Source organism: Propithecus coquereli, unplaced genomic scaffold, assembly GCF_000956105.1.
Source record: "Propithecus coquereli isolate 6110/MARCELLA unplaced genomic scaffold, Pcoq_1.0 Scaffold27, whole genome shotgun sequence".
Taxonomy (NCBI): domain Eukaryota; kingdom Metazoa; phylum Chordata; class Mammalia; order Primates; family Indriidae; genus Propithecus; species Propithecus coquereli.
Genome location: NW_012148285.1, coordinates 8,258,640 through 8,270,552, shown reverse-complemented (window position 1 = coordinate 8,270,552; position 11,913 = coordinate 8,258,640). Strand labels below are relative to the sequence as shown.

Sequence of the window (11,913 nt, the reverse complement as noted above, 5' to 3'; positions counted from 1 at the left end):
CTATGCCTGAAGCCAAACCCAAACAGACCTTACAAGCCAACACAGTTTTGTTTGTTTGTTTCTGCTGGTATTGTTTAAGCCAGTCTGAGTTGGGTTTCTGTAACTGCAACCAAGTTCTGACTAACACAGCTTGTTGTGCTGTCCTACTGTGAGTCAGGCACAGCATCAGTCACTATATATGTGCCCCTCAAGGAATCTCTATAAAAATCTACTGCAATGGGTACTCTAAAAACTGAAGTTTAGCCAAGTGAAGTGACTTGTCCAGGGTCTCGCGGCCGAGCAGTAGTGAACTCCGGGAGCTCTGAATGCCAAAACCCACATCTGGCATCTCTCCGGGAAGCATCAGTGACTGACTGACTAACAGCAACTGCTCTTATGCCAACTCCTTTGTGGGTCTTTAAGCTTATTTCTGGGAAGGGTCCCAATGTGGAGGGAGGGCCCAGGAGAGGAGGAGGTCTCTAGGCCACGCCTCCAAGGCCGTGGGAACATCATAGACCAGGATGGGCCACCGGGAAAAACCTCCAGGCACACATGCCCTTGCACACACACTTTGCCCACCCCTTTGTTGCTGCCCTGTAAGTCAGGTGGAAACAGATGAGAAAAGGGAATCTGTCTGCTTAAAAAACGAAAAAGGCATCACACAAAACAGTTCTTCCGCAGCATGACCCAGACCCTAGGCACCTCCACAGAGAAGGGCAGGGTGGTCTCAGCGCCCTTGGCTCTTCCGCCCCGGCACTACCACGACTCTCCCCAGCTGCCTCCGCTGAGTCAGTATCTCTCCATGGCACAGTCTCACTCCCGCCTGCCCCCACCTACCCCCACTGTTGCCCGGTCAGGAAACTGCCTTCCACCTTCTGTCCCCTCAAACACTCCTGCTGCCTCAAGGGAACTGGAATGTGACTTTCCACCCAAAAGCCTTCTACCTTGGCACGCTCCTGCCGAGGAGCTGAGCCCTGTGCCACCAGCCCAGCCACCCCTTCTTCCTCAAACAGCTTCCAGGCCGTGCTCTGAGTCGCCTCCACCTCTTCCCTTCAGAGGTCCGGGCTGTCCCGTGCAGCAGCCGCAAGGGGCCCGCTGTCCCTCCTGAGCCTGGAGGTTCCTCTCCCAACACCCAGGTAGTACTCTGCCTGCCTCGCCTGCCCAGCCCCATCCGGCTCACACAGTTCCTGCCAACGGCCCCCGGCGCCATCCTCAGGGACATGCTCTGCCTGCCGGATGGGACCTCTTGGCTGACACTGACTCCACGGAGCACCCCCATCCTCAGCCGCACACGTCTCTCTCGCCACCCAAAACCCCACGTCCACCCGCCCCTCTTCTCCCCACGCGGGTCCTGGCTCAGGCTCCTGTGCCGGCTCTTCCTCTCCCTCACCTCTAGATATGGGTAGCATCCTGGGCTCAGTCAACAGCCCTCCCTCCTCTCCTGGGGCTCCACGAGCCACCCACGTGCCTGTGGGTCCTGCAGTGCTGGCTCCAGCCCTGACCTCCACTCTGAGCTCTAGAGCCTTCTCGACAGGGAGCCCACGGGCTTCCAGGACTTCACAGACTACCAGCAGCCTTGTCTGTCCCACACCAGCTGTGCCCTCGTCACTCGCATGCCGTGGCTAGGACACAGGAGGCATCAGTGAACATCTGTCGAGTGAATAAACACTCTGATGCCTGCTGACACCTCTGAGGCCACCAACTGGGCTCTCTAAGCACCCCCACTTACCAGCACAGCCACACTCTGTTTCCGGCCACCACCTGGATCCCACCGCCATGACTTCAAAAGCTCCTATCTACAATGACACTCTCCCCACCCTGGACCTGGCCCAGAATGCTGGACGGCTCCAGATCCGCAGCCTGCCGGCTCTCTCCCCACCAGGCCCGCAGCTCTTCCAGGCCCCCCACCCTGCACCATTCACCATGGTGGCCTCTCTCCTTGCCTTTGCAATCAGGGGTTCTCAACCTCAGCACTGTTGATGTTTGGGGACAGATAATTCCACGTGGTGGGGCTGTCCTGTGCCTTGCAGGACATTCAGCAGCATCCTTGCCTTTACACGTTAGGTGCCAGTAACATCCCCTCCCTCAGTCGTGCTGACATTGTCAATGTCCCCTGGTGGGTGCAGGGGCAGGCAAAATCACCTCCAGTTGAGAAGCACTGTGCTCGGTCACTGCACCTGCTATTTCTAGCCCTTCCCCGGGGCTCAGATTGGTGTTGGCCAAAACCTCAGACCTAGGCTGACCGGTGCAGACACTGGGCACATCACATACTATCAAGAACATCTGATCCAAACCCTCCAATCTTCCTCCCTTGCTCAGACTCTCAGCCTAGTTCATTCTCCCAACAGCCTTGGGCCACCCAGAGAGGGGAGAAAGAAGACCCAGAGCGGAAGACCCAGCTGCAGCAGGCAGGAGGGTGTTGGTGGCCCAGGACACGGGGGTGGAGGGGCAGGAGAGTGGCTGAGATTTGCCTGGATTCTCGGAAGGGCCGGATCCAGCACCCAGGGCTCTGTGACCCCAGCTGGGCAGGCAGACGCCCTGGGCACCTGGCTGGGCAGCGTTGTTCATGATCCTGATGAGCCTTTCGGCCAGGAGATGGTTGTAGGCGGTCTTCTCGGCCGCATTCGGCACTGGGAGCTGGATTCGCTCCAATTTCTCAGGATCCATGCCTGGAACAGAGAAAGAGGCCAGCGCGCTGTTAGAAGCACTCCACACTTGGGGGACGCAGATCTAGAGAAACAGAGACCAGACATAAAGGAAACTAGTCGTCCCCAACAATCATACCTTCCAGCTCTTAACCACAAACTCAATGAGCTGCGCCTGACACTCAACAAACACACCAGGCAGCAGGTTCCGACCTGGGCAGGGCAGATGCCGCTCTGCCCCTGATGGGGCGGCATTAGCAGAAACAGACTAGGCTAAACCTTGATTACAGAAAGGTGCACATACAACAAAACCAATAAAGCAGACCTGACAACAGGCAAAGGAATTATTTTTCCTTCAGTGAAAATTCAGCAGTTCCCCATGTGAAAAAGACAAAAGATGAGATGGGGGTGGGGAATGTGCAAAGTCTGTAACAACAGGCCACGTCATCATTTTCCTAAAGAAGCGTCTAGGATCCGGGGCGACGGGAGACGCGTCAGGGCTGCTGGAGCCGTCCAGGCCCCGAACGAGAGGTCTCCAAACTGCTCACCCGCTCATCTAGCACGGCCCTTGAAAATACACTTGTAGAAACAAACATTTGCCTGATCCAAGCTCAGAGAACCAAAGGGATTGTTTATGCTTGAAGCACGTCCTTTCCTGTTATTCTGCAAAAGGGGGGAAGGTGGCACTTCTCGGAACTCTTGAAATACGGCCCCTTGAGTATCGGATGACGCGTCATTTAGAACGTTGACAAAATAGTGGAAGATAGCGTGGAAGAGCTGAGCGTCTGGATTCCAAGTAACTCCTACACACACGCTGACGTAACAAACCATAACAATATATCTTGCCTCGTCGAAGTCCTTCCAGCTCCCAGCGAGAGGCTAGGTCAGAGACATGACGGCGAGGGACAGCCTGAAGGCTCGAGTTTGGTACTCCTCTCTCTCATGCTCCACAAATGTGGCTTTGTCGAAAAATTTGTTTGCAGTGAAAATGTAATTTGCAGATTCTGTACCTCATCTTGATGCTACATGTCCAACTCTGAAGCGTTCTGGCTTATAGAATGGCGATAAGAACGTCAACTGAATCTTTCCAGCATGTGTTTTTCTTAGAGCTGTCAGCACCGTCCTAACGTCTCGCCAGCCTTTAATTTCCGGCCCTTTGCGAACCGCCAGTCAGTGGTCCTGGGGGAAAAAAGGCTCCTCTGTCTCCCAGGGGTGTCACCCAACTGTGTGACCCGACCACCCCCTGCTCCCCTTCACGGAGCGCAGCGGAAGGGGCCCAGCTGCTGGCTGCTCCGAACGCGATGGTCACAGAACCACAGAAAGGGACAAACTGGCCTTGAATGTCCACGGCGAGTTCCGTTTCATTTTATCTCTTTCCTATTATTGCCTCCCCCCCCACCTTAGAATTTCTGGAAAATGATAAAATCTTTTACTGACAGGAAGAAAAATGTTCTGAGATTCTCCTCACTGGTCCCCACTGGCAGCTCCATGCTCCGATGGGAGGGGCCCAGAGGACTGACTGCGACACTGCAGCAAGGAAATGAAGGCCCAGAGACGTTAAGCTGCTTCCCCAAGGTCACAGAGCAAGTTAGAGGCACAGCGTGAACCACCCTCAGATGATTCCAAAGGTAGACTGGGTCCAGATGGGAACAGGTGGCACCATCCACACGGAGAGCCCAGGGTGCCTGCCCTCCCGTGCTGACAACAGCTACCACCTCCAAGGTGGCCTCCATGTCCCTGGGCTCACTCTCTCCCACAGAGAGTGTCAGTGTGGGAGGAATTTTGTTTTGATACTTGACCTATCTGAAACTCGGTCTCCTCACCTGTGAAATGGGAATAATTACAGTAACTACCTGCACCAGGACTGTTGTCAGGATGGAAACAGGAAAAGCACTCTGTCACAGAGTGCTGTTACCGCCTGTTATTACACACGATGGGAATTTTTAGTTTAAGCAAGCATTAATATGTTTCCATATCATTCATGTTACAAAAGGAAAGGAAGAATGAAAACAAAAGCTAAACTCGAGCTACAGAAGAAGGCCCAAAAAAGGCATGTTGAGCCGTTTGGGGCCCCTCTCAGGGGATGAGCTGCTCAGGTTGGGTTCTGAGGGATGAACAGGAGTTTACTTTCAGCTGGACAGGGAGGGCCAGGACTTGCCAGGCCAAGGGGGTACTGCAGGCAGTGGAGCAGAGCTGGGGAGGGGCCATGAGGTGGAGGATGGGAGGGACAGACAAGGCTCAGTGCCAGGACCCCTGGAGGGTGATTCGGTGGAGGGACCCACAAGCGGCAGCCAGTGGCAGGTGATGGGATCTGGTTGTGCTACGGCTGACTGTGGGGTGGTCTCCACGCTTCTGGCCCTTTCCCAGCAGACCCGCTACTGCAATACATCCCATGCGAGGTGGATTGAGCAACCGTGGAAGACAGAGAGCAGAGGCCATTCCACACAACATGTGGCGACACTGTCTAAAACAAACAAACAAACAAACAAACAAACAAAAAATCCCCTTTTGAACATCCCCTTCTTTCCCCAGAGTTCCTTCTGGGCCAGGTGGCTCATTTCCTCGCCCCTGTGTCTCTCCTTCTCGCACCATAGATGACTTCTAAAAGCCCCTGCTGCTCTGAATTGGTCACGCTGGCCCGCAGTTTTCAAGGCCTGTGCAGCAAGTCGAAGGCCCAGACATTCCTCTGGCTCCAGAAGCCTTAGGAAGCAGCTGATGGCCACTGATGACCCAGTGTTTCTCAAGCAGGCCTCACCATTTCCCAAAGTACTCAGTTGAAACAAACAACAAAAATCCCAGGTCTCTTTGGGTAAAGCCAGGGTGCCTTTGGGAGGAAGGAAGGGAGGATTCTGCTAAGAAGACAAGATTTCCTTCATATGGAAACACTGAAGAAATGGTGACCACAAGCCAGGCATGTTACCTGCAATGCCTCATCTAGTCCTTATGACATTCTATGAGGAGGTAAAATTATTTCCATTTTATAGATGAGGAAACTGAGGCTCAAAGATGACAAGGAGCTTGCCTGAGGTCACACAGATCATGGAAAAGCCCAGAGCTTAACGCAGTCCTGTGACTCCCGGGCCACCTTCCACCCTCTCTGCTGTGTCCCGTGACACTTGCTTGTTAATTCTTCTCTGTCCCTCCGCCTGCCCAAGCTACACGTGACACGGTGTCTAGCAGTGTTCTTGGCACAAAGACAACAGTTCATAAATGTTTGCTGAATTAAGTAAGTTTTAAAGGAGTTAACTAATTTCGATCAAATTTAACCCACTACAAAAAAGAGGGCGAGAGGATCAGACGTATCTCAAAATTAGAGGAAAACGTACATAAAACAGAAGCTACAACATGACAGCTGAGCAGAACAGACCAACTATCACCCGTGCACAAAAGAGACCCGGAAGAAATAAACACACTTATTAGCAATTGGTTATTGTGAGGTGGTAAAATCATAGGCAAGTGAAAAAAAATCTTATTCTCATTTTTGTCATTTTTGTTTTCTCAAACATTACATCATCATCACTATTCTTAGGGCGGCATTTAATTTGTGGAAAAGCATCTGATTTCAGTTTAAACCACCTTCCTGAAATGAAATGATGGCTCACAATTCTGAACGAATAAGGTCAATGTCACAGTATAACAGGGTCCTACATGTGCAAGGTAAGACAGCACATGTGTGCAAGGACGGACACACACACACACACACACACGCACACACACACACACGCACACACAGTTTTCAGTCGTAGAAAGGCAGGTTTTGCTGCAAACCCAATAGCATTTCTTTGCTAACCATTTCCCTCTAGAAATAAACTGAAATAAACAGTGTGGATAACATATTATCTTATTTGCTTCAACCCCTAAGTGCCTAGTGACAGAAAAATTCCAAAGAAACCCCCGATGCACTTCACAGGGCCACTAGCTTGCAGACTTCCAGCAGACCACGTGTTCCTGGCCCCCTCCCTCTGCCCAGCCTTGGGGCCAGAGCCTGCACCGCCCACGTGAGTCAGGATGGGTGTCCCCTTCTCTGCAGGGGTGGGGGTGGAACTCCCAACTCACTCATTCAAACAATCCAAAATAGACGGGAAGGGCGTGGCTCCGCAATGTGAGTTGTGCTCTCTGGACTCTTTCCTCTCGATGACAGACCCCATTCAGGGCAGGGGTGCAAAAGACCTAGACCAGGGCTGCCCTAAAACGAGTCAGACAGACAAACCTGGATAACGAGGCCATGAGAATACCAGGTAAATAATGTTCTAACTTTTAACATTTCTTTTGACCACGCAAGGTCTCCTTGGCTACAGTCCCGCCAAGCACTGCCAACTTTGGAAAACTATAAACCAAGGATTTCGAAAGCTAACCAGATGTTGGGTCGATTTCCAGTGTACTTCCAGTTCTGATTATGTGTCAGCCAAGATCCAAAGCGATGTTTTGCCAGCTCTCTGCATGGCGAATGCCTCCCTTTATCCTATTACCTTTCAGCCTTTCCCACATCTCTCATCGGGCTACTTCTCAGTGAAACCAAACACAAGGAAAAACACAAAAAGCCCAGGACTGCCCCTGGGTAAACAACGAAAGGAGGGGCGGGAGCAGAGGGCGGTGGGTGGACTGGAACCTTCAACACAAAAGCTGCAAAACTCCCCCCTACCCGCCTGCCCTTGGACTTGACAAAAGGGCGAAGGCTGCATTTTCTGTTACAGAAACGAACCGGCATCCATTACGTGGCCCAACAGAATCACGACAAGCGCCTTCCGCCAACCGGTCAACCCTTTCCACTGTGGGATATTCATTTTGCTGCAGCATCTAATCTATTATGAGTTACTGGAAGGCCTGAGCTCACATTTGGTTTTTATTAACATTGCTTTTATGTTAAAATTGTCTATGAGGAAAAATCTATCAGAAAGAGACCATCTCATTCCGGGGCCTGCTTGGGGATAAGGATCTGGAAAAGAGACTGAAGGTCAAAGCAGCTAACCGCCCGCTGCCTAACCAGAAACCCACCAGAGGCAGAGCCTGTGCCCACAGGCCAGGACTGCCGCATTCGCCAGCTGGCAGCGCCCCACGAGGCAGCTCCCCTGGGCACCTGGGCCTCAGGGCACCCAACTTGAACTTTCTAGTTTCTTCTCCAAAACTGCTCCGTGGCCCATGCTCGCTGGTTCTGGAAATGGCACCATGTGTCACACAGAGACAGGAGTCAGGAACTTGGGCCTCACCCAGACCCCTCCTTCGGCGTCCCTCCCATTCACATCCGGCAGGAGTCCTGTCCCCAGGCCGCGCTGCCTTGTCTCCCCATCTTAGTAAACAGCCCCCCACGGTTGACCGAGCCAAAGCACAGGAGCCATCCTTGACACGTCCCTTTCACGTCATTGCGCCTCCCACATCCAATCCATCAGCATGTCCTGGCTCTAGCTCCGAAGTTGTCATAAACCCTTCCGGTTTCCCCCATCTCTACAGCCAGCACCCTAATCCAATCCACATTCTCTCTCGCCTGGACTACTGCAGCAGCTTCCTAAGAAGGCTCCCAGCTTTCCCCCCGAGACTCACTCCCCCACCCCCATTAATCCACTTTCCATCTAGTAGCCAGAAGTTTCTTTTAAAAAACTTCCATCTGATCGCATCACTGTCCTACTTAAAAATCCTTTAGGGATTTCCTGCTGCAATTGGAATAAAATTTAAATTCATTTCATGGCCTTTGAGGCCCTTCATGATCTGGTCCCTGCCTGCCTGGCCAGCCTCACCTTGGCCTGCTTTCTGCTCTTCAAATGTGTGAGCTCTTCCCCACCTGAGGGCCTTTGCACATGCTGTTCCCGTTGCCTGGAGCACTCTTGTCCCAGATCTTCGCAGAGCTGGCTCCTTCTCACTCTTGGGGCATCGGTTCCGATGTTCCTTCCTCGGAGAAGCCTTCTCTGACCACCCTGGCTGGTAACCTAGTAACCCCTGTACGACGGCCACCCATTACTCCTCATCCTTCACTCTGCTCGTTTCCTTCTACCACTTGTCACAATCACAATCGATCTTGTTGTTCACTTGAACAAGACGCACAAGATTCGCTCCAGTGCCTGCCACAGTACCTTGCCCGTTGCGAGCACTCGGCAAACATCTGCTGAATGACAAGAAAGTCTTTCGGTTTCACCTCAACTCAGCCCCCATCTCTCATCCCTCCCATCTTCCGGCTAAATTACTGTGGACCCGCCCCGAGGGGTGCAGAGTGGATCAGACCCCTTCCTGGCCCCACTGCCCTCCAGCAGCCCCCACACACTTGTAGGAATGCAGGTCACAGTCGCTGCCTGCACCGCAGCCTGCAGACTGACTCCAGCCTGCCTGCCTCCCAGGCCACCCTGCTGCCAGGGACACGCTGCCGCTCAGCGTAAGGCCCAGGCAGCGAGCCTACAGATGTGTCGCAGGCTCTCTGCCACCCCTACCTTGCTCTGCCCTCTCCCTGTTACCCTTCCCACCCTCTGGCTGTTTCTTCCCAGTTCCCTGACCCCACAGCCCAGGTGTCCTTAGAAATCGGGGCCTCACTCCTGCAGGCGCGGTCCACACCCACCACCAGGCATGTGGCCCTGAGCTAGACACTCTCCTCGTAGGACTTTCTGCCCAAGAGAGATAGCTGCTCTTTTGGGCAAGGGCCTCGGTCTGCCAGGAGTTTGTAGCCCGTGCTGAGCAAACGCCCAGCACACAGCTGGTGCCCTGCACGCGTAATTCATCACAACCTCCCTGATCACAGTCTTTTGGAACCAAAGGAGTTTTCAGACAGAACAGATGGTCACTTTCAAAAGAAGGCAAACACATGTAAGCCATGCACATTACATGACGCTTGCCTGCTCAAAAACACTCCAGAGCATCCTGCCGCGTCGGAGCACAATCTATTCTCTCTGCAGTCGCCAGTTCTCACTGAGGTGAGTCCCCGCCACGGCGCCGCCTCCCCCCGCCACTCCGCCAGCACGCCTAACTGTCCCTGGGGCACCAAGCTTGTTGCCACCTCAGAGTCTTTGCTGGGGTCCCTTCTCGGTGCATTCTTCCCTCCGATCTTCACGAGGCTAGTTCCTTCTCCTTACTGAAGCTTCCAACAGGCCTCTCCTGACTGCCCAGGCGGACACAGCACCCTGGGCCCTCAGCCTGCCCCGTGTCCTCACCTAGTTTTATTTTCACCACTGCATGTCTCCCCATGTGGAATATCTTACTTGCTTGTTTACTAGTTTACCGTCTGTCTTGGCTGATAGAATGCAGACTCCATGAAAGCATTTGTCTGGTTCACCGCTGCATCCCCAGTATTAACGCCAGTGCCTGGCATCTAATAGGGGCTTCCAAAATATATGTGGGAAGGGTGAATGAATCAATAAATGAATAGCATTAGCAGAAAATGGAAGAAGGAAATAAATTCCCTCGAATATACAGTTCTATTCTTCTAAGAAGAAGTCCCTAAGAAAGAGGTAGGATGCCCAGGCAGGACGCCGGGAGGGTGTCTCTCCAGGCCACATCACTGCTGGGGGAAGGCACGCTGCAGCACACACGGCAAGCCACGACATCTCCACTCCCCCCACAGGCTGGGGCTCCAGGGAGGAAGCCCATCGAGAAAGCCAGCCAGGAAACCAAGAGCTTGCCCACTGTACCTCGGAGCCTGGCATTGCCACCTCACAGAGAACACCTCCCCTGCTGAGGCCCCGAGCACAGGATGCCAGGAAGAGAGCAGCCCTGGGGACCTGCCACATGGCAGAGTGCTAATCGAGTGCCAGGCGCAGGCTGGGTACTGCAGGGGCACCAGGAGAGCCCTCGTTTCTACCTTCCAAGGCCTGGCAGTCCAGACTGGCAGAGCGAACATGCAGAGAAAAAGAGGCGTAAAAAAGTGCCACGGAAACTTCTTGGAAATTAAAAACATCTGCTCTTCCCAAGATGTCATCATGAAAACAAAAAGACATGCCACAGACTGGGAGGAAATCTTTGCGAAATACATCTGATAAAGGACTTTTTTCAGAATATACAAAGAACTCTCAAAACCCAATGATAAAAAAGACAGCCCAATAAAAAATGGGCAAAGGATTTAAAAAGCCTTTTCACCAAAGAAGATATCTGTATGATAAATAAAGTACGTGAAAGATGTTCAACATCGTTATTTATTAGAGGGATACAAATTAAAATCACAATCGGATACCACTACACACCTACTAGAATGGCTAAAATTAAAAAGGTGACCACACCAAGTACTGGTGAGGACGTGAAGAAACCGAAACTTTCATACATTGGTGGTAGGATGTAAAATTATACAGACACTTTGGAAAACAGTTTGGCAGTTTCTTTTAAAGAAAAAAAAAGCAAACATACACCTCCCATATGATTCAGTCACTCCAATCCTAGGTATTTACCAAAGAGAAAAGAAAACATATGTTCATACAAAGACTTGTATACAAACACTTACAGCAGCTTTATTTGCAATGGTCAAAAATTGGAAACAACCCACAAGTCCATTAACAGATGAATGGATAAACAAATTGTGGTACGTTCATACAATGGAACGCTCTCAACAATAAGAAGAAAAGAACTGATACGCACAACATGGATGAATCTCGAAATCATTATGTGGATCGAAAGATGCCACACAAAGAAGAGTACACATTGTATGATTCTGTTTACACAGAATTCTAGAACATGCAAACTAACCTACAGTGACGGGAAGCAGATGGGCATTGCTTGGGGAGCCAGGTGTGGCAGAAGAGAGAGGGCACGAGGAAACTTTTAAGGCGGTGGATGTGTATATTGTTCTGATCTTGGGGATGGTTTCATGGGCATTTACGTATGTCAAAGCTTGTCAAACTGTATACTTTAAATATGTGCAGTTTACTATATACCAATTATACCTCAATAAAACTTACTTTTTTTTTTTTTTTAAAAAGTACTATACTTCTGGCCAAGATAGATTGGATTTACCCTCCTGATTCAAGCAACTTAGAAAACAAGACCAAATATATAAAACAATGGTTATCAGACTCCGGACAAATAGGGAGCATAGGAGGGTGACCCCTGAGAGAGATAAGGAACAAAGGAGGTGGCCCAGGGACAGCTCCCGCTCGCTGTCTGGGGAGAACGTCCAGGCCTCAGCACAGAGAGAGAAAACCCAAACCCATAGGCTCTCTGAGATGAGAAGAAAGAGTTTGGAATCTGAGGAGGTCAGGTGGCTAAAATTTGTGGGAGAGAGGACTGAAGAGGAGGGAGCTGCAGAGAGCTCCGGAGACGTGCAGAGGGCTCCTTCTGAGGCTTCAGCGAAGTTCTCATCTGCGCATGCACGTGAGGAAAGGGA

General features: G+C 51.7%; 1 protein-coding gene across 1 annotated transcript in view; it reads right to left on the bottom strand.

The window, feature by feature from the left end:
- The window catches only part of CLEC16A (C-type lectin domain family 16, member A), a 203,709-nt gene that overhangs the window by 121,493 nt on the left and 70,303 nt on the right, over positions 1–11,913 (bottom strand). The window contains exon 13 of the mRNA XM_012647791.1: positions 2,526–2,648. Within this exon, the coding sequence (XP_012503245.1) occupies positions 2,526–2,648 (123 nt within the window). The remainder of the gene's footprint in view (positions 1–2,525; positions 2,649–11,913) is intronic.